This window comes from Plectropomus leopardus, chromosome 4, assembly GCF_008729295.1.
Source record: "Plectropomus leopardus isolate mb chromosome 4, YSFRI_Pleo_2.0, whole genome shotgun sequence".
Lineage (NCBI taxonomy): Eukaryota > Metazoa > Chordata > Actinopteri > Perciformes > Serranidae > Plectropomus > Plectropomus leopardus.
The window spans coordinates 13,644,704-13,667,997 of NC_056466.1; the positions used below are offsets into that span (position 1 = coordinate 13,644,704).

The 23,294-nt window shown below is 39.6% G+C and overlaps 1 protein-coding gene across 1 annotated transcript; it reads left to right on the forward strand.

The window, feature by feature from the left end:
- The first annotated feature begins 1,521 nt into the window (after window positions 1-1,521).
- Window positions 1,522-23,116, forward strand: LOC121941645 (calcium uniporter protein, mitochondrial-like). Its single transcript, XM_042484471.1, has 8 exons — window positions 1,522-1,880; window positions 17,752-17,821; window positions 17,966-18,133; window positions 19,212-19,316; window positions 19,467-19,627; window positions 19,767-19,970; window positions 22,271-22,387; window positions 22,836-23,116. Exons 1-8 carry the CDS (start codon window positions 1,773-1,775, stop codon window positions 22,911-22,913), a joined length of 1,011 nt encoding a protein of 336 aa, XP_042340405.1. The 5' UTR covers window positions 1,522-1,772; the 3' UTR covers window positions 22,914-23,116.
- Window positions 23,117-23,294: the final 178 nt, after the last annotated feature.

The following is a 23,294-nucleotide window of genomic DNA, read 5'->3' on the forward strand; positions in this document are numbered from 1 at the left end:
AAGCTGAACTGCAACTGTTTATGCTAGCTGCTAACAGTTTGTTTGTTTGTTTGTTCAAACCACACAAACATTTAGTTTCTTTTACAAGACAGCAAACATACCTATCTTGAATTCTAATTAGGGGTGAAGAGACACCAGCGGAGAGTGTCCTTTGAAAGGGGTCCGAAGCTTTTGAATCCTCCCGCCTCATTTTGCCAGAGACATGCCAGACACCACTCCCAAACCACGGTCTAGCTAGCCGCCACCTTGTTTGGTGGTTCGTGTCTACGGCAGACATTACGGTAAGAGTTGACTTCAAAATAAAAGCTCTGTTCCGGTGCATCACATGCATTCAGCAAGTTAGTCAGTCTGTCAGATATACCTAAATGATTTAATAAATACATAAACAAATAAATAAATACACAACTGTAAATTAATACATAAATAAATAGAACAGACAAATTAATACATATAACAGCATGGGTAATATTAGATAATACATTAAAACGTAATATCTACTGCTTGAAAACTTCATTTCAGACAAAAAAAAAAATAGGACCGTGCTGATCTTTGTTCTAACTGACAGTAATGAAAAGATAAATATGACTTCATAATGATACCACTGAAGACTGTCATTCAGAAACACACTTTTACCACAAACTGATTTCACTTTGGATTGTGAGCAGAAGAGTGTCGCTCAGACAGTATCAGGACATCCTGCTGTGAATTTTTAAAATGTAAGCCTTTTAAAAGTCATTTAAAAGGACACACTCTGTTCCCAGTGAACGATTTCATGTCGGAATCAGAGCAGACCACCCAAGTGTGTCACTCAAACAGTTTCAGGAAATTCTGATGTGGATTTTCAAAATTAAAGCCCACCAAAGTCTCAAATCAGTCTCATTATTAAGATAAATCCCCTCTAAACTCAAATTGCAATACAGTGTTGCCATTGAACAGATTTATTTCACAATGACAGCAGACAGTGTGTTACACAACAGTTTCAGGACATTCTGATGTAGTTATTAAAAATCAAAAACACCAAAATCTCAGATTTTAGTCATTTTTATTTTAAGTTTAGATTGGAACATATAGGATTTGATAGGATTGATTTTATTCATCTCCAAAATGGAAACTTATTTGTCACTATGGTCAACACACAAAAAACAACACATAAGACAAGTACAGTACAACATATAACATAGCGCCAGGCATAGTCACTGAAGGAGTACAATAGTCCATCACAACAATAGTAAAATGCTAAAAGTATTCATACAACTGCCTCCGAAAATGACCGAAAAAGATAATTATATATATTTTAATTTAATTAAATATTAAAATTATGCTTATCAATATATTAATTAAAATTAATAAAGATAAATATCCAAGTAATTTAAAGACACATTTACAGAACAGTGTAACTGATAAGTACTTGTATAGTGCATGCGTGCCAGCCCTTTTCAGTTAGGGTGTGGCGTTGTGGACGTAATGCCATCACTTGGGCTGGGACGGTACATGACGTTCAGTTGCTCCCTGCTGGCTGCTTCATGCAAAACACCATCGAGACAAAAAGGGAAAAGAGGAAGCAGAGTGTGGCCCGGGCTGTGCATGTTGTCAGGAGGAAATGGTATGCAGCTCAGGCGGGGCTGCCCCTCTCTCTGTCCGGTAGCTATCGTCTCATCTATTAACATTGACACAGACAACAATCTGTTTCCAACCGGAACACAAGGCTCCGAGGCACATTTTGTGGAAGTATCTTTGCTCGGTATGCCCGAAAAACTGCACAACTAAAGGCGATGGCTTCGGTGCGGCTGGTCGGTAAAGTTACGGCGAGACTTTTAGGAAGTATTCAGCCTCTTCACTGCGGGATCAAAACTACTCGTCCTGTCACATTTCTTCGCCAGGTAAATTAATCCTTTAGCGAAATGCTTTGATTCGTCGTAGATGTGTTACAACACAAGTAACTATTTAACAAAGTCTGTCGGGATGAGGTTGATGATCTGGCTTCCTGCTCTCTGAACACAACAGTTGTTTTTGTTAGCTTTGAAACTTCAGTCATTTGAGGAGGTTTCTTTTGCTCAAGTCCTTATTTTCTGTTAAATCAGGCTCAAACTCAGTTGTTAACTAAACAAAAAATAAATGCTGTTTGTTTGTACTCGTGCTTGAATATGATCCATTTCGCATATTCCCCCTAAACTTTGGAGAAAGGCATCTCTTTCTCTCTCACCGTGTCTGTCACTCTGCTGCTGCTCTGTTTCCCTGTCCTGTAATTTTCATTAAGGACTTCCAGAATACCAAATAAATTATTCAAGTACATTACGTACATCTACAGGGGCTTAGAAACATGTCTACATGGCAGATCAAGCCCAGCAGCCTTGAAAGCGTGTGTGACTGACCATTATTGTGCATTATCTCATCATTAAAGCAGTTACTTATTCAATTACTCCTCAGAGGAAGCCCTGATTATGTTGCTAAATATACATCTAAACTTTAAGTAGAGATATGCCATGCCCTACACTATCACCATAAAGGTCAAAATGTTATTGTAACATATGTCGTATTGTACACCACCAGGGATGTCTGTAGTGAACACTGATTATCATACCCAAGCCATCATCAGGGAAGTCACAAATCGTTAAATTGCACACAGTTGTGGTCATAGTGCTGCATAAAGTGAAAACCCACATCCGAGCATCACCAAGAGGGTTTTGTGGTGTGGTTCAGCTCAATCATTTTATTGATGAACTGCTAAATTGGTCAGTTATAACTGTATTTTATTGCCCATTTGATCATCCATTGCAAAAAATTGCAGAGGTCAGCTAAGTCGTGAGCAGGCTGATCCCAAGCGGACACCTCAAATCTCTGCCAGTGCAGGAAAACAGAGCACACTGTAGCTGTTGTAGTTTCCATGCTGAGTGAATACTGATGTGCAGTTTGAGGGACTGAGTTAAAAGAACAAAAAAAACAACATTATCTCTATACCATGGGCAAGCTGCCATGAGTCACTCCTGCATGCAGGAATGACTAAGATGAGTTCTATTTTTAGACTGAATCATATATAAAATCGCCGCTGCAGTTTTCCTCCTTTCACTTGACATACAGTAAGCGTTCCTGCAGCTACCCACAAACCAGCAAACCCAATTTGGACCCCTGAGAGTAAAGACACAATGAACACAGCCATTGTTTTGAAAACAGAGCTCATGTTACTCACGGCTATGCTCATATGCTCCAAACAAGTCAGATTTTACATCAAAATATTGTTAAGGTCACTGTGCTGTTTCCCTCTTTGATGATACAGCAGTGTATTTACCCTGCTCGCACACAACATGCAACAGTTGTTACTGCAATTAAAGAGTCAGTGTCTCTGACCTCTCCTACAAACTATTCACCATGGACACAAAGAGAAATGTTTTGTCTATTTCTCACCTAAAATGTATTAAGAAACGTATTTTAGTGCACTATTTGGCTGTCATATGAGAATTTGTAATCAGGGAGCCGGCGCTGTACTATTTCCTGTATTCTAAAAACAAAGGCTGAAACTTCTGATATTAAATGTGCTGATCGAATATGAAACAAGATTCTGTCATTGTTGCTTATTTCTGTTCTAATTTTTTTGGGGGGGGAACATAATTTAGCTTACCATTTAACAAATGTAATTTGAGAATGTTTGTTACCAAACAGCCACCATACTGTTTCCTGAGTCAAAACGACCAAGTTATATTACGACATACACCGCCAGGAGTGTGCAGGGGCCGGTGCAGCTCAGTGCATTGTAGATTTTCCTCATTTTTAACAAAAGCAAATATCAAAGGTCATTTTCTCTGTTTTCTCAGTTCATGTATCACCAGTTCCAAAGTATTTCGGTCTTGCTACTGCATAGAAAGACCAATTTGATGAAAAGATCACTTTTCCAGCAGTGAAATATTTCTTCAAAAGATGTTTTCTAATTGACTGATACCCGCGTAAAAGCAACTATAAACATCTTGTCAGTGCAAGTTGACATGAGTTTAGTATCGAGCATGTGCTACTCATAGAGCTGCTCTTGAAGGAAATCAAGGAAAGTATCAAATTAATGCCCCAGAGTCCACAGGAGATAAAACCTCTCACAACTTCTGCTGGTATTCTTGTACCCAGTACTGCCTGGTGGCAGCTATTATCAAGGCAAACACATTTATGAGGGAAGCTTTAGGGAGTTGGAATCTTTTTATGCCTGTGAGTGACGGTGCAGTCAGATCATTTTCTTCTTTTCTACAATCACTATTGTAACACTACACAGGTATAAAACGATGGAGCTTGGAATACTACCAGCAGGGCAGGAGTGTAAAGAGATCTGACTAGCCAGTGGTACAAGAAATGTGTTAACAAGTTTGTTTCGCAGCAACCAGCCATTATTCACTGGCCATTTTACAGTGACACACAAAAGGAACAGTGTGTGATTTTGGGAAATACATGTGTGAGCATGTATGTCCTGTGCCAGATGAGAGGATTCAGGAGGCTAAACAGGAGAAGGAAGGGGACACTATGTAGCTTCATCAAAATTAAAAAAAGAAAACTAAAAAAAACATGGCAGTCGGTATATCTTGAGTTTTTTTTTATTTACGCATTATACCATATACACAGATGAAAGATAAAAACAGATTTACTGTTTTTTGAATAAGTAAGAAGAGCTCTAAATGTAATCACTGCACTCATGATATTAAAAGTCCTGCTTGCATTGTGGTGTTGCCAGGTTTGTGCACTGCTTTAATTCTGCCTTGTGCATGGGTGGATGATGAGACTGTGGGCGTCTGGGCACAGATATGCAAAGGGCCCCACCACATCTTCTACATAGGAGCAAGTCACACCAAATTTGTGGTGGTTTTTGTTTTTCTTTGTAGTTTTTATGCATCCATTTGTGGTTTTGTGTCTCTGTGGTCATTCTTAGTCTCTTTCTGGACAGAACTTGCTTATTTGACTTATGACATTTTGAAAGTGAATGTCTGGTCAGTAAACCGTCCATGGCTCTGTGACCCCTACATCAGAATCTCAGAATCTAGTTTTATTGCCAAGTACATTTACATATACAAGGAATGTAATTTGGTGTTTTGGTGCAAAACAGTTAACATAAAGGAAGAATAAAATAGTGACTTTAAATAGATGTACATAAATACATGTTTCCTGACTACCATTACAAGACCCAACATGTAAAACCGACAGCTCTGGAGTTGTTGAAAGGCATATTTTTTCCACTCTGGGCAGAAGTGGGGTAGCAGTTCCCCATGCTTACCTTTTTTTGTGCTCAGCATGTTAAACATGCTCTACATTCGAACTGGAAGCACAGAGATGATTGATACGGATCCATTCATTTGACTGTAGTTGTGAATCCCAAAATATAACTCTGTTCCTTTAAGCATGGAGTGACAACAGTGCTCATTGTGAAAACAAAACATGCACAAGCCACTGACAGCGGTAGCAAATCAGGAGCACACTGTTTTCTGTCTGTTTTTAGGTTTGTTATGGCCATTCCTTCACACATATAGTTTGTAAATCAAGCATGCTGATGAAGAAATAAGAGTATGTATGCCTGAAATAGAAAAGAATGTGTACTCCACAGAAACTGTAAACCCCAAAATGCAAGACAGCTGAAACAAGCATCACTGTGTCACTGACAGCTGGCTCCATCTGCTGTCTCGCACTTTTCATTGTCTGGACTGGCAGTAGAATGTAATATGGAGGTTTCATTCCCGTAAGCCTCACTGCCAGTTTCTCAGTGTCAAGGCTTGCCGTTCCAGGCATAGAGGGCGATCTGTATTAGTGCAGCATCCACAGAAATAGAATAGAAATGAACCCTTAAAAGAAGCACGAGGACAACACCCATAGGGAATCTTTCAGATCTGTGTTTCACTCGTTAGGTATCAAGGTTTTCATCAGTGCTGCAGAGTATGTAAAGAGCTGTAGTTAGAAAAATAGTGCAGCAGAGTTTAAGACTTTTAAGAGTTTAAGAATCATACCCAGTAACCGCAGTAACTTTGGTTGTCTTACCCCTTTCTCCCCTCTTTTTTCCTGCTTCTCTACTATCAACTGTCCAGTTAGGATGAAAATACCAAATAAAAACACGTAATCTCTATCTGGATAAGGGAATATGCATGTTTATTTAACTTAACCCACTGCTATTAGTCTGCTGGCAGATATAGCACATCTGGAAGTGGTGTGTCTGACAGTGTAATCAGTTCAGAGCCAGGTGTGAATGCGATCAATAAAGTCTAACCACATTCTTAAATAAAACATTGGCCCGAATTAAAGGTCACCTACCTTTGCATCTTGCCCCTGTCACAGTCAGGTCTGGCAAATGCTACAGACAAGCCGCTCTTCTCTGTAAATGAAAAATAAGGGTCAGTACAGCAGCACGGCTTTTACCTTGACCTAAAACACTCCATGTTTTGTCAACCAGCTCCAACCACTTAAATTGGATAACGACAAGTCAATCTGCAAATTTTATATTGAGAAAAGAAGAGGTCTTCTTTGTATCAGATGTAAATGCAATGGCAATTTTTTTTGAGTAACTTGTATGTAGATCACAAGGTTATAGCAGAATGGGCTCTTAGTTTTCAGTCTCTCAGAACTTAAACATAAATTAGGAAACTGTTATGCAACACTTGGAAGATATTTTAAAAGTTTAACTCGCTTCCTGTGCATCAATAGTCACCTAGAGGTATTTGATTATGTTTTGTCTGGCATCCGCTTTGAAGTTTAGTCTTGCAAATCTGCTTGAGCCAAGTCATAATTAATTCCTTGTAGAAATGTGCATACTGGTCGAGAATACATTTCCGTGTATCATTCTTGTGGTAAGATACATGAACATGTCAATGTTAATGTTGTGGTGTGTTTTGTCAGTAATACATGTTAGCCACAGTATTAAAATCACTAGCAGGTGAAGTCAGTAACATTAATTATCTTGTTTACAATGCAGTGTTCTGCTGGGAAATCTCGGGTCCTGGCATTCATGTGGTTTTCACTTCCTACGCTGCAGGTGGGGACCCCACAACCCATACAGCCTGTGGTGTGGTTAGGTCGAGCATGGCTTATTTTTATGGAGTTGGCAGTTTAACATACTGAGCTGTCATTAAAACCTTCTAAAGTATGGATATATTACACACCTGTGGTTTCTGATGGCACCGTACGCAACTGGATGCTTCCATTCACCCGATGGGTATGGAATGAAATCTGCAAAAAAGGATATACATTAAGTACTCTAAATTTATTGGTATTACTTTAAAGGCACTGGTAATGGTATTATAATTTTTTTAATTTTACCCAGCCCTAATTACAAACACATGGCCACATGGCATTTACACGACTGAAGCCTTGGGCAAAAGAATTATAAAGAAATAAGGGCGTGATAATGTTGACTCCATTGAAACTGGTCTTAATGATAACAATCCCATAATAAAGCTGCTAAGATGCATCATACTAGACTGTTTGATGATATTCTGAAAGTTTTTAGTGTGTCTATGGGACAAATTAATCCATTAATGTGCCAACTATTACCCTGAGACTTTGCTTACTGAGTTTCTTTAGCTACATTCAAGATACTTTTTAATCTAAAAAAAAATAGTTATCCACTGAGTGCACTTCTTGTCCTTGTGTGACCTTGTGATGATGCATTGCTCGGCTATGTGTAACCAAAGGGGAAATATGATTCACCAAAGTTAGCAGAGGTTTTTGTGGCAGCTTTGCTTTTTGATTCAGGACTGTAAGTTGTTTGTTTTTTGTGTTAGAAGAGCTGTTTTGTGCTCCTTTTTGAATCTGACCTTTGGAAAAACCACATGAATTCCTATATCATTGTCCCCCTTCTCCCCCCCTCTTTTCAGTATTCAGCTCCTTCAATGTGCTAATCCAAGCTGCAGGGTGAAGAACTGTGCTGGTTTAAGCCTGGAGTGTTTGGGCTGAGGAGTGATTAACTGCAACAGCAAAAAACTCACGAGTAAATAAAAGTCTTGCCTCTGTTTGTCATCCTCCACCACTCATTGAGTTTGAGAGATGAGGCGACAGAAGAGAAGGTCTTTCAAACAGACGATTACCTTTTCCTCATGGCAGAATAACTGTTTGGAAAACTGTCAGGAACTTGTTGGACCTGCTTGACAAAAGGCCATCTACACATTCCCAACATGAATCAAATAAATTAAACCTGACATTTAAAATAATATGATGTATCCATTGTTTCCATTATTTATCCAAGATTTAAAAAATATATATTATTTTGGCATATTTTTACAGTATGCTTTACAGTTTAATTTCCCAAACATTTATTGTATTTGTATGAAAAACACACAAACCTTGTCTTTGCACTACTTCTATGCCATCATATGGTGGACTGTATAAAATAGTGGCAGTAACCACTGTCACATCATCCACTGGTTTGTGGACTCCTGCTTTAAAGTCTCAAGTTTGGTATTTTTGCTACCACTATCTTGGATTTTTGGAGCCAGAAGTGGCCATATTTGGACAAGAGGTTGGAGATAAAGCTAGATGATAGCTTGGTTAGCACGGTGCATTTACAGTGATGGTTAACTGTGATAAAGCTGATGCTTATTTTCACTAGCAAAAAAAAACAAAACAATTTAAACAAAATTTACTTACCAGAAAAACTGAATATCCTTCTCCTTAGAGCAGGGTCAGACTGGGAACAAAATTCGGCCCTGGCATTTTTCCTCTGGACTGGCTCACTGTTAACCGCTCGAGCCTACTGCGAGGACCCAGGTACACTAAATTAACACACACAGCACAGACATGTATATACACCTGCATCAACACAGGATTTACAGTACAGAAAGACTCAGAGCTAACAGCACAGTAACCAAGGGATAAAGTCCTGGGCGTTACACAGTGATTTAAAAATGATTTATAGCAACGGTTTATTTAGATAGAATTTACAGGGCAGATTCACTTACAGCATTAACAAGCAAACTCCACTCGACCCGGTTTCCCGCTTGAATCCTCAGGCAGCGGCCGCTCATCTGTCCTCAACTCTCTGTTGAGCAGATTGTTGTCATTACAGTTGCTAACAAAGTTTTTCGAATCTAAGTCTGAAAGTCTGAAATTTGAAAAACTCCTGCACCATCAGCATTGAGTATTTTTTTATTCTACATCTATAAATCTAATACATCTAAATATGTCTCTGCTCCACCTTTTTACCTAATCAGCATTGTCGCTATGGTTGTAATTTGTCAACAGACAGTAGCTATTGGTTACTGAAAACGGCCACGCTCTTGATTCTGCATAACTTTAAGCCTCAATAAAATTCAAACCAGTTTCTGTTGTGCCAGGCTGTAAACATGTTTCTGCTGTAAAGTTGGCATTTTAATGCGGGGGTCTGTATGATGTCTGTCTGATTGGCTCGCTTATAAAGCCAACATCAAGTGGCCCTTAAAGGAACTGCAGTTTTTGGCACTTCAGTGTTAGCTTCATTTTTCAGCGCCGGAGTTTGCCTCTTCACTGTAAGCAGCATTGCTACAGGTCAAGCAAGTTTGGTCAGACATGTTTTGTTTAAGCACTGCACTCGTTTGCACTGAAGGTGCCACCACCTTCATGCCCGATGCACCGCGGTTTTCTTCATCCCACTGTGTTTCTTCTTCATTGTACAAATCTGACTGCATCATTAACTGTAACGCAGAAGACAAATGCCTAAATGCAAATCATTTTCATGGTACAGTGCCGGCTGTTCCTGTGATGGTAACAGGGAGTGATTCAATTTCTTTCTTTATGGCAGCCTCCGTTTTTCACCCAAGCCCTTTAGGTCGTTTATCACCCTCGCACATTTTCCTTTACTTCTGCTTCAAGTCATGCCTGCAAGAAATTGTAAAGTCATTATCATGTGTGCATGTATCTGTGTCTGTGTGTGTGTAATAGTCTCTTTCCATTTCCTTAGTGGTGTCAAACCCTTGACAAGAGTGGGAGGGGATGTCTTTAGGAAGTCTTCTTGCAACAGGCCATAGCTCAGTTTGACAGGATTCATAATGGAGCGACCTGCTGGGAGGCTGCAGGGAAAATGAGGATGCTTGTCACCACGATAACCCTGATCATTGCTCGAGCGGGAAGCCCCGGCCTGCTTTACTGCCAGGGTGGGAGATGGCAGTTTGTCACCGTATTGCTCAGTCTTTTCTCACTGCTCTCTCCCTGCTGGCATGGCATAAATAAGAAATGTATAGCTCAAGGGGTAAATATACCTTCAGTTGATCATTTTGAGAAAGAGCAGTTGGAGGAAATTATCTGGCGACAAGAAGCAGGTGTGTGGCGTTGTTTTGTGCGGCTTCAAATTGACTCCATAAATTAGTGAAGGACAATGGATAGACAGCGTCCGCCTGCATTCTGAATGTTGATTAGCTGTTCAAGTGAGGAATGTGTTTTGTTTTGATAAGCAAACAAATGTTCAATTCGGAAGCAAATGGTGGCGTTCGTCGTCATGAGGAGAAGCAGCTTTTCTGCGGGCTGTATTTGTCTTGTGATATGACAGACGTGATCGCCTCTTACTTGTGTGTTTGCAGTGTGTAGGCGTGTTCAGGCAGCACAGTCTGAACCTGCTGTCTGTTGTAACTCTTTGTGTTTAATGATCTATGGGTGTGTCTGTCTCTTTGCATGGGAGCAGCCACAGCCACGGATCATATATCCAACACTGAGGCTTTTATTTACAACTACTCAAATGCAAGTCTTCCCATCCCTGTCCTCCCCGCATCTTTACGTCAAAGCAGGTACAGAAAAATATTGACCAATCAGCATGCAAAAAACTTTTGTTAAAATCAGGGTTCACACGGTCATGGAATTCCAAAATGTTGTTTTTCAGGCCTGGAAGTGTTAAGGAATTGGTAAAAAAAACAAAATCACTGAAAATTTTGGAATGGAAAAGTCAGGGAATTTTGTTGTGTTTTTAAATAAATTGTTACAGAAATCATTAAAATAACCCTCAATGTAATGAAATATATTGACAAATTTATTTTCTAAGTTAGCTGTTGATGCAGGTGTCATTTTCCATTTCTTCATTTTTCCTTACCCATTAAGACAAGTTATGTGTATATGTGACGTGGTGTTAGGGAGCAAGACTCATGGAAAAGTTTTGAAAATTTGTCCATGAAAATGTGTGTGAACCCTGTAAAATACACAGCAAAAAGATTCATGACCTTAATTTAACCTTGTGAAAGTGTCAACATCATTAGAATTAGCTTTTTTCCTTAAACTATTAGATTCTTTTATTTATATTTCATACTAACCAATCTTTGTGACTGCTTGTGTTGAAGTGTTATGAAAGTGAATTAGCATTAGAGCATGATAAATAATTAACACTATTATTTCTTGCATTTGACCCACCTGCTATGCAACTTTTAGCCATGTTAGCAATAGGACCATTGGATGGATGTCCATGAAACATTGTGAAGACATTTATGATCCCCAGAGAATTAAGACTAATAACTTCCCTGACTTTTCCTCTAGCACCAACTAAAAGATGGCATTTGTGGTTTTGAGAGAAATATCTCAACCATTCAGTGGATTACCATGAGCTTTATGCAGTCATTAATGTTCCTAGAGGAAAAAAACAAATACATTTTCCACTAAGTTGGACTTTTATTTGTGCCAGCAAAACTACTTGTGACATTCAGCTTAGCTGTACTTTGTGTTTATGCTAATTTGCAAATATGAGAATGAAAGTGCTAAGATGGTTGAAGGGAAACTATACCTACTTTCAAAATGTATACATGTTATTCCTATGGTCTAAGGCTATATGGAAGTAGTGGTAAATATGGACAGCTCTCCTCAAAATCCAAAAACTAAAATCTGTGATGTCACAGGCAGCGTTTCCCAAACTTCTCCTCAAGCACCACTTGTCCTGCATGTTTTAGATCTCTCCCTGCTCCAACACAGCTGATTCAAATGATTAACCTGTTATGAACTCCTGAAGCTGCTTGATAATGCGCTGATCATTTAATTCATCTGTGCTGCCGCAGGGAGAGATCTAAAACATGCAGGACAAATGATACTCCAGGAGAGGTTTGGGAAACGCTGTCGTAGGGTATTAAGTCTGGAGCCCTTCCTTAAACAATGAATGATGAAAGATGTTTAAGATGACACTGAGAGCAGACAGCAGGATGTTTTGAGAGTATGGATACATTTTCAGTTTTAGAGCTGACAACACTACAATACAATAAAGTTCATTTGGGTATAAAAAAGAAAGCAAGCGCTCTGTGGGTTCACAAAATCAGGCTCCTATTTATTGTCTGTGGAGCAGCTCCAGACTTTAGACATGATGGCACAAGTTTGAGACTTCCTTCTCTGGTTTCTGGCTTTGAGAGGTAGTAGCTCATGTTCACAAATATTGATTGGCCAGTGAAATAATATAGCCCATTTGAATACTTAATTTAGATAGCGTTTCCTTTTAAACACTGTGAACAGTATTTGCTAAACGGTATGTTCATCTCAAAGCACTGCTGTACAGCAATTTAATTTATAGGGAACATACAGCCAAATATGACATCAAGTGAGCCAGACCAGTAAAAGCATAGCATAGTAACCTTGAAATAACAGTACCTCCAAAATGTTCCCCTTCTTTTAGTGCAGCATTTCCCAAACCTCTCATGGAGTATCACTTGTCCTGAATGTTTCAGATCTCTCCCTGCTCCACCACAGCTGATTCAAACGATCAACTCGTTATGAACTCCTGAAGCTGCCTGATAACAAGCTTTGGCTTTCCCAACGTTTGGAAAATGCTGTTTTAGTGTAAAAAAAGTACAAGAACATTTTGAAAACATTCATCCATTTTCAAAACAGGTGAACGGCCTGAGATGTCTTAAAGAAAAATAAGTGCAACTTCAACAACATGTCTCACTTTTTCAACATTCAGTCAGTCCACTAATGGCTGCATTTCATTTACATTTTTTCCATACATTTCTACTCCTGTGCAGTAATCCAATCCAAATTTATTTATAACGTGCATTTAAAAATAACAGAGTTGGTCAAAGTGCTTCATCACATCACATCAATAAATAAAATTTTAAAAATAGCATAAATATCATAAAACAGGACATTAAAAAAAATAAACAGTTAAAGGTAAAACCACAAAAACTGTCAACTCTCATACAAGAACAAAAGAGAGCAAATGAGTTTTTAAATGAGATTTAAACACAGGTAGGGTGGGGGCTGGTCTAATCTGGGGGGTCACAAACCTAAAAGTTTTGGCATTGCACTAGCAATAGAGTCCAACCAATATTGTTTTGAAATAATGGTGTGATACAGATTCTTTTTATACTGAAGCTGCTGACAAACATTTTGCACAATATCTTGAAATATGACCAAAATCAGTATTCATTGTATTTTGGTCGGAAGCCTCTAAAGCAGCATTTTACACAAAGAAGCTACTCACTGTTTAACCTGGCATCTCTTCAATATCAGGTGTGCGAAAACATCTAGTGGGCCGGATTGGACCCTTTTTGGGTCCAATCCGGCCCACCGGCCTTTTATTTGACATCCCTGCTGTGCTGTTTGTTCTAGGCATTAACGGCAGCAGCAAGATTGTTCCCACAAGGTACATAAAAGCATTATTGCACTTGCTCTGACTGTAATGAGGCCGGAGTGTTTGTCTGCTGCTTTTCAATAGTCTACTACAGAAAACTCGACCTTAGGGGTCATCTGTCACATAACACTCCTCCTCCCCCTTAAATGTATACACTAGATTGTGTTAAACTATATACCATATTGTTGTCCTTTAATGTAATTGTACTGCTGTGTAAGAGCATTTGTATCTGCCACATGGAGGTGAGGGAAGTAAAAGGGCTCAGTATGATGCAGTGTGCCAGACAGTAATAACACAGGTCGGCAACATGGCTTTGGAAAGAGGCTGTTATTCATCACACAGCTCTCAAGCTGCATTATCTGCCACAGCAGCCACGTTCTGTTGATTTAGAATGGGATTGGTATGTGTGCACATAGCATATAAACCGCCTAAGGTCAGTCAGCCGGTGAATTGACTCTGGTCAGTGATCACACATACACACACATTCAGTAAAGTGACAAATAGTCCTGCCTTGCCCTTGGTGCTCAGCTCCAGATCCACTGTTTTCTCATTAGCAACGTGAGCCCAAATGTGTCATCTCACTCTCCTGTTAAACTACTTTGACGTGAAGTGTTTGCGAACGAGTGTGACATGTTGTAGGCATTTTATTCTAATGCACCCACTGTATGTGTTGGCAGTCTGCGCCTGGACTACTCAGTCTAATGAGGCGCTATGGCTGCAGCGGTAGGGGAGGCTTACGAGATGCTGTTCCAGGCTGTTTAACATACTGGTAATGGGTTTGCTCTCTGAGGTTAACTATGAGGAGTCACAGAATAACTCGACTCTTTCAGATTTCGGGGACGGCGTGGATATGTACAAATGTACTAGAGATGGGCGATAAGATGACAGTGACATATTAAAAATGTGTCAGCTGTCAGAGATTTATCTATACGACTTACACTGTGGCAGCTGGTTCTTTTCATTTTTTTGGTTCTATTAGGGCCAGTGGTACCCTAACTTTTTTTGGCTTGCGACTGTTTCTTTTTGCAACCCCATGTTAGGTTATATTTAGTGCGGACATGAGCTATGACCTAGCTCATGTGTGTGTGTGTGTGTGTGTGTGTGTGTGATTAGTGCGGACATGAGCTTCAGATTGATTTTTTTCTTTTCAATGGTGATGTTTTAAAGATTTTTGGAGTATTTAGGTATGTAGTATGTCATAAGAAAAAAGCAAAAAATTGGAGAAAAATAAGATTTTTACATTTTTTTAAAATGTTTATTTAACTTTTCTAACTTAAGACAAGATTTTTAGTTCCAAGGTGTTAAACCAAGTGCTATAAAAACAGTTTGTTTCAGCTGCCATCGCACAGGTGAATAGGTGTAGGAAAATTGCAAAAGATCATTTTGGATCCTGTATTTATGATTTGTTTATACATAGTTTTTAGGTTGTTTTTATTTGGGTTTGGTTTTGTAGTGTAGTGTTTTTATTGTTATTTATTACTTATTTAATATTTTGATTTGCACTGGGGCACTTTTATTCCGTATGGTGTCTGAAACTGTATCAGTTGATGCCTTGCACCTAATACTGCAAAACAGATCTACGTATGGGTACAAAGAGCATATAAAAATATACAAAAATATATATCCCCTAAAATACTTTCCTCCATTGTCCGTGGGGATCTGGTGTGCTGAAGCGTAGGTGGCAGAGCTCTGTGACAGTTTCCAGCTGTATAATGACATCTGGAGATCTCACACAAGCTGAACAGCTTAAATTGTATCTCATTGGGATGAGTTTGTTTGGCTCTTATTGGGACAGAGAGTATGTCTAAAAATCACGTTGTCCTTCACGGTGTGGTGCACAACATCATTAGCATGCTACAAGCATCTTTTCAAGCTGCATTTATAATCTGCTTGTCCATTATAACATGTTGTCTTTACGGTCCATGCCACCACATAAAGCCTCTGGTCACATGAGCAGTAACTCATTGCGGTATGTGAATGTTATTTTTTCCTGTTAAAGCCTCATCTCCTAACCCGCGGAGTGTGAAGGACTTCTGCACATCCGGCCTCTGCTCCATTACCATGCCTCAAGTCCTGTCTGCTTTCTCAGCCCATGAAAATGGACAGCTCCCTTGTCCCTCTTTAATGTGATATTGATCGAATGTACAAATTCCCAGCTGCAGGACAGAGGGGTGAGAAAGAGTGGCTGCCACATCCCCGGATGTCAGTTAGAGCCCTCTGACTCAGAGCTGAATAGGAAATGATGTTTTAAATATCATGAATCACTACTATTCTGAATCTGAACTATTTTCTGTCATTAATGCTCTTATTGTGACAACATTTTGTATATTTGTGTTGGCTTTGCTTGATAATATGGAGATATTAATGGAGCAGATTGTAGTATGTAGTAGCACCTCGTGGTGAAGACTGCAGATTGCAACCATCTGAAACTTCTTTCATGTGCCAAACGTGAACTCCGGGTTCGGATTTCTTCAGTGTTCATTGTTGAGGAGATTTTCAATGGGTGCCACATCATCTGCTGAGATCCATTTCTGTCAAAAACAAAGTGACCAGGTAGTTAAAAATGGTTAAATCACTGAATAAAGCAGTATCACCTTACAAGTCAGTGTTTCTCCTACGCCGTTACACTCCTTGCAGAGGAGCTGCTAGCCAAGCACCTGTAAATTTGTGCTCACCATTTTCGCAATGATAACTTAAGATCCAGATATTCAGGAGGTTTTGCCGGAAGCTGAATTATCACAAAGGTCTTTTCCTCTCTAAAACAAACAGAACCAGTGACTTTAACCTATAAAAAAATCTTCTAAAAATCCTCCAAAAAATCTGGTTTTCGACATTGTTCAGCCTGTCACAGACCCACCACTAAGCCAGCAACTGAAAATATGTGCTCACCTTTTTTTCCCCAATAACGTAAGATCTAAATGTTAAGAGGGTTTTTACTGGGAGCAGAATTATCCACATCCTTCTCTTCAGAACAAACAAGAACCGATGTTTGAGATAAGCTAGAACTTCATTAATCCCGAAGGAAATTCTTGTGCCAGATTTCTCCAAAAATACAGTAGCAAAAACAATACAACAGGGCATCAAATAAGTGAAAATAAAATACAAAGCATCTAATAATGATGTTTAAAAGTAAAAAGTAATTTCGCACCTGGGGTTTAAAATTGTAAGATAACATGAGTAAAGTACCATATAGTTTAAACTGAACACTGAATAGGGGAGTTTCACATAAAAAATCTATGTTTCTGCAAAGCGGTTTGGTTTGTCATGGAGGGGCTGCTAACTACAGGGGCAGATGTGAAAATGCAATTGGCCCTATCTAGAGCCAGTGTTTGGATTGTCTACTCTGGGCTACTGTAGAAACATGGCAGTGCAACATGGTGATCTCTGTAGACGAGGACACGCTCCCTATTGAGATATAACTGCTCATTCTAAACAAAAACATGATGATTGTTATTTTCAGGTGATACTCTAAAGAAAACATGCTCATTATATTATATTCCATTTCTGCCAATATTTATGCCAATATCCTAAATTCCACACACTGGACCTTTAAGCTGTCTGTCTACAGTAAAGTAATTTTTGTTTGTGACTTCATGCTAAAAGTCACTTTGTAGCACGTCGCAGTGGCTTCAAATATTTAGTAGAAATGTGAGTTTGCATGTAAACTAAAAAGATTGCACCCAAAGAATGCCAAGTACAGTACGGAGACGTACTCCTGCTGAGTAGAATAATGAGCAGTACCCTGGATGCCCTCTCTGTTACCAGGAGCAAGGAAGAGTACTTCATAGTACGTTTTATTGAGAGACACACCAGCATTTCATTAAGCATTAAAGGCCTAAAATGTAATGAAAAGTCATGCATCATGCAGCAAAAAAAAGAGCTGGTTTAATCAGTAGAATCTGTACTATTGGATGATCATATCACACACCGTTTAGAAAGGGAGTGTAAAGCCTTTCAATTGTTGTAGTTGAATAAATTCATATTAGCGTGAAAGCTTTCTCAGAGCAAAGCCAAAGCCCAGAAAACTCAATTGATGTCTTACTGTTGGCAGACTGTGTTTGAGTGGGTGTTTTTTCAGACCTTTCTTTTCTTTGGATCCGTTTACTGACCGATGTTAGTTAACTGAGGGAGGGATGTGCTTTCTAGTACATAAAGCAAACAAACTGAATATGCAGGAAATGCTCTTTCTGTTTTTATCTTTTAGTCCTTTCCAATTTATGTTCCTCTTTCTTTTTCAGGTTCAACAGAGGCCAACTCTACTTGGAAATTGTCAAGCTCTCTTCTGCAGTACACTCGCACCCTCCAATGGTAATACACAGCCACTACAGTCACATGATAATTGATTGCCCCTCACTGTTCCTGTTGGGCAAGCTTATTAATTAAATGCTTGATTGGATAATCTGTGCACAGTAAATGTGGCATGAACATGGTTTCGCCCTCATTGTGTTGCAGACGCATCTTTGAGGTACAAATATGGCCGTTTGGTTCTGGAGGTCCCTTTGCCCTCCAGGAACGAGAAATGTCTGTTCTTCCTCAGACCCATGCTGATGAGCGTTGGAGACCTGATCGCAGATCTGCAGAGAGAGGACCCCGGAGCCACCACCTCCATTCTCTCAAATGGTGGGAAACGACGTGCCGGCTGTGCACAAACCAGTCCGATCACATTCTCGGGGTTTTAGTCAGTCAGGTTTATGTACTTCTCGAGTAGCCTGGTTTGGCAGGTTCTTTGTCAGCAGTGAAAGCTGAGGAGCAGCAGAGAGTGGTTTGGCACGATGCCTTCTGAGTATCTTTTCAAAGCCATTTACTAATTTTCACCTCTGGCTGAACTGATTCAGTGCTTCTTTAATGTGGGCGTGAGTCGTGAGCAGTTCAACCAATTACAGATTTTTCTGTCTGGGGTGGTTTCATTTTAAAGCATTTTTGAGGCCTGAAGAGGTAAAAGTGTCCAGAATGTCACAAGAGATTTTAAAAAAATCAAAAATGCAGAAAGTTGTAAAAATAAGAATAAAAAATAAAGATAGTTTTAGATTCTCTATAAGGAATTTGTTTTTTCTTTATCTTCCCTTTTAGCATCTTGTGACCCCTCAGATCTTTGTTTGGACCCAACTGCACTTTGTGCAATTATTCAACTGCAATATTCTTTTCAGTGTCCTAATCTCTTTTTTTTATGTATTATTCATTTATTTTTACTTTTATTGTATGAATATTTTACATATTAAGTACATTTTAAGTACGGGATGTGACTCAAATTCTCCTAACAGGAAAAACTTGCTTTTTCTATAGCAGTCACTCAATTCATCTACACCGAAATGCAACACATGCAGGCTCATTGTTAAGAGGCTGCTGAAAAGATCCTAAAATCACCTCCTGAGGCAGGTTGACAGCTTGATTTGTATCATTTCAGGAAATTGAATATATTAGAACAGATTTTCTCCAGGGGTCTCATTTCTGTAGAGCCTGTGGTTTTGCAGTGATGAGTAACTTTGTTAGGTTGTTAAATATGAACTCAGTTATTTTTATGAGGTAGATATATGCAGATGTGATCTGATTAGTATTTTCATAATGTGTTATGCATTTTTGTCTCTATTTTCTGTTTTGTTATTGAGTTTCTTTGGGCAATGCTAAGCTAAACTATAAAAATATAAAGTTATATGATTGCAATAAAAGTCTTGAGCTGAAGTTTGTCCTCCTCCAACAGATGGAGAGCGTGTAGCCAACACGACTCTGATAGACGACCTGCTGGACAAGGACTTCCAGCTCGTCATCAATAATGCCGTTTATAATGTCTGCGCTCCTGAAAAGGGTACAAACGCATTTCTCTAGCATCATAAGCGGTCCTCAATTTGTTTGCTTCACAAATACGACGTAGTCCTGCTGATGAATAGCACTGGTTATCTCTCCAGGCACAGCTCATCTCACTTTCTCATCCACCTTGTTGTGTCCTCTTCTGCAGTGTGTACGTCCAGTGAGCACGCCATGGAGCTGGAGGACATGAAGCATGTTGTGCAGCTGCTGCACACGGCACTACACCTGCCCGAACACCACCTGCTGAAGGAGAGGGAACTGCTGGAGAAAATGGACAACCTCAAACAGGAGCTTTCACCTCTGGAGGAGGTAGTACATGAGATTCAATGTCTGTACGCCATTAAAACTCTGTTTCTCCCTTGTTCCATCCTCTTGACAGTATGTGTGTCCAGTTAGTTTTGTTGACTGGTAACCCATCCCTCCTTCAATTATTGCCTGATCCTGACAGATGAAGGCCCAGCTGTCCCAGAAAGCAAACTTCAAGAGCTCCAGGGTCGTGTGGACGGGCCTGGCCCTGTTATCTGTGCAAGGTGGCGCTCTGGCCTGGCTCACCTGGTGGGTTTACTCCTGGGACGTCATGGAGCCCGTCACCTACTTCATCACCTACGCAACCAGCATGGGAGCGTTCGCCTATTATGTCCTGACCAAACAGGCAAGTCTAAAGTGCAAAACACAAAAAACTCACTTTTGTTATTTTCTAGTTGTGGATTTTATCTGATTTGGGATAAAGGGAGAAATTTGCTGTCTTGTTGAGAGTTAAACAGGAAGATGGATACTACTCTCATGTCTGTGTGTTTAACTACAGCGAGCTGAAATACGCATAGCTCAAGGCACAAGGTAGATTTATTAGTCTATATAAAAAGTGAAATTAAAACTTTGTTTATGATCCTGCTACATCTTTGGGGTTAAAGGATGAGTTGATTCCATCGAGTTGCTTGGGCATGATGCTGCGGGCGGCATCATTCAGTTCCTGCAGTGCAGTTTTTTAATTCAGTCTTGTGTCCTTACGGCTTTCCCGTTGTTGAATGAGCCTCAGTTGCATCTCATCCACTTTAATATCCTGCGCCCAGACATCAGCCAGAGGAAGACCTGATAGAGGAACAGCTTTCGCTCGCTCCGTCGTCTGCTCTCCTCCCTCTCTTCGTCCGCCGCTTTCAATTTTGTTTCTTCTCGCTGGTCTGACTGGCCGCTCAGCGTATGCTGTTGATGGGGATCCTCTCGCAGTCTGCTGCATTCAGTCCAAAAACGCACACAACTTTTCCCAATGGTGATAAGCGCTCTCTATCGTAGAAAAGTAGTGCTTCAGCAGAAGAGGCCATCGAGTCAAAAACACAGAAGAATATAGCAATATAGCCGCCATCGTCACTTTTTTTTTTATTGTGTAGCATTTTTGTGCTTGTAAAAGATCTCCTGAGTAATAAAGCCCAAAGTCCAAGCCAAAGGGAGCTCTTTCTCCCTCAGTGCTCCTCGGCTGCCTGAAACAGCTTGTTTGAGTTTCAGCGTTTACTTCCGTAACTTGGTGATATCACAAAGTAACAAATTAATTATTCATAAACAGCCTGCCTTTGCTACCACTGATGTTCCCAGCTAGGTAGCAACACACTGTCAGCATCTGAAATATAAGACAGCTACTAAATATTAGAGATGGCAATTTCGACACCAAAGATCGAACTGTTTCGAAACAGTTCCTCACTTCTGACTTTGGCAGGTAGGTCGAGTTGGGTTTTGAAACATCATGTGATCGGTACCAAGTCTCCCTTAATGAATGAAACCATTAAAATACTGACTGAAGCATTGCATAAGATCAATGTCATTAGGTCACGTAGCTAATAATGATATGAAATAGTCACTATATCCTACAAGAACTAAATCAACAGCAGTTTGATTTGATTTGCAGGACACCTATTGAGGTAGGCTTTTGGGCTGAGGAAAAAGGGAGCTTACAACAAAAACAATGATAAATGGGTGCAATGCAAGGTGCTACCAGTAGATACCAATGTAGAGCGGACAGGTTTTGAAACGTTTCAAAACGTTTCAAAACAACGGTTTAAAAGTATTAAAACGTTTCAAAGTTTGCAATTTTTCCATCTCTACAAAATATAAGCTTACCACAGTGAAACCTTCTGCTCTGGTCTTTGCTGTGAAGGTGGTTCGGGTCTACCGGTTTGTGTTTCTTCACTTTCAGGGTCAGACTCGGGCTTAAATTGGTGCAGGGTAACCAACATGATAGTTAGCACTGTTTTTAGCTCCTCTAGTAGCCTCTGGAGCTAAAGGGGCCGGATATTTCCGACTCACGTTGCACCAATCACAACAGTGTGAGAGAGCCTGCTGACCAATCAGAGCACACCGGGCTTCTCGGGAGGCGGGACATAAACTCTGACAGACAGTATGAGACCATAGACTGTATTTAAAGACATGGTATGTTTACATTAAAGCATGTAAAATTATTCTAGTAGACCCCCAAAATACAAATGTGATCCCGAAAATGAGCATAAGAGGGCCTCTTCAACAATAAACAGCAATCAATAAACCTGGTTCTGTCTAAAAGTAACAATCTATATACCAGCACCACTATTTTATGTGGGGTTAAGTGCTGGAGTTTTTATTGGACAGCCACAATGACTTGTCTCTGCTGCTTGTCCGACAACCTTCTAGCAAGACCTCAGGAATGCACTGCACCACGCCCCATAGTTGTTCAGCACATTTCAACAGACCATAAAACCACAAGTGTGCCAAGCTAACTGCAAGCCGCTGTCATATTCGACAGGTGTTACTGTAACTGTAAATGTGGTATCAATGTTTTTATGTAACTCTCAGCAAGACAGCAAAGGAGTGCATTTTCCAATGTGTTGAAGTGTTCCTTTCAAGCTTTAATCAAAAAAGCCATGCTTGTGTGTTGATACTTTTTTCCTTCCCACATTAATGTCAATCTTGTTTTAATCTTCCCTCCAGGATTATGTGTACCCAGATGCTAAAGACAGACAGTTCCTGCATTACTTTCATAAGGCGGCCAGTAAGAAGACATTCAACGTGCAAAAATACAATGAACTTAAGGAAGAGCTAGCTGAGGTAGGTTGATTGGTTTACTTTTTACAACTCCACAGACAATTTAGCGTCACAATGTAATGCATGTTTTGCACAAGAACAACATGTTAACTGCACATGCCACTATAATTTTTAGTACTTAAAATTGAAGAGCAAATTTGAAAGATAGATGTCTTAAATTCCAGTGACCCACTACCAGCATTTAAGTCAAATAACACATAAATTATATATTGTTTTGTTGTTTTTTTTTGTTTGTTTGTTTGTTTTTTTAAGGTTACAGCTATGTCAATTAGCCAACAGACAAAGAGTCTACAGCCATGCAAATAGATCCTTGAGGCTTGTGCTTTGAGCAAGTAAACTGTACTGTTATGCATTCATTGGTTCACAACACTGTTATATAAATACTCCACTACCTTGTGGGAAATCCTGCTGAATTATTCATTAGTGTTAAGTGTTCTTTTTTCTGTTTCAGGTGGAGGAGGACCTGAGACGTCTGAGATATCCGACTCAGTTTCAGCTACCACTTGAACAGATCCAGCCAAAGCCATGAATGATGGTCACTCACACTAAACACTCAAGAGCAAAAAACAAAAGAAAGAAAAAACAATTCTGCTTTATTTTGATAATGGCACCTTTTTACCAGGAATCCAAACCATTCTGTGTTTTGTTTACAGTCTTGATAATGATGCCAATTATGTCTTTGAGAAAAAGTACAAACTCTATAGACTATTGAAATAAAAAGTATTTCCCAAACATGGGGAGAAATTCCCGTCTGCCTGATGTTTTTTTTTTTTTTGTGAAAATCTCAAAGTTGTGTGATTGTAGTCAGTGCTGGTAGAAAAAAAATTGAGAATGGATATTTGTAGATAGTTTCAGGGCACAGGCAAAATAAAGACACTATGCATACTCATTTTATCCTCAAACAGAATAC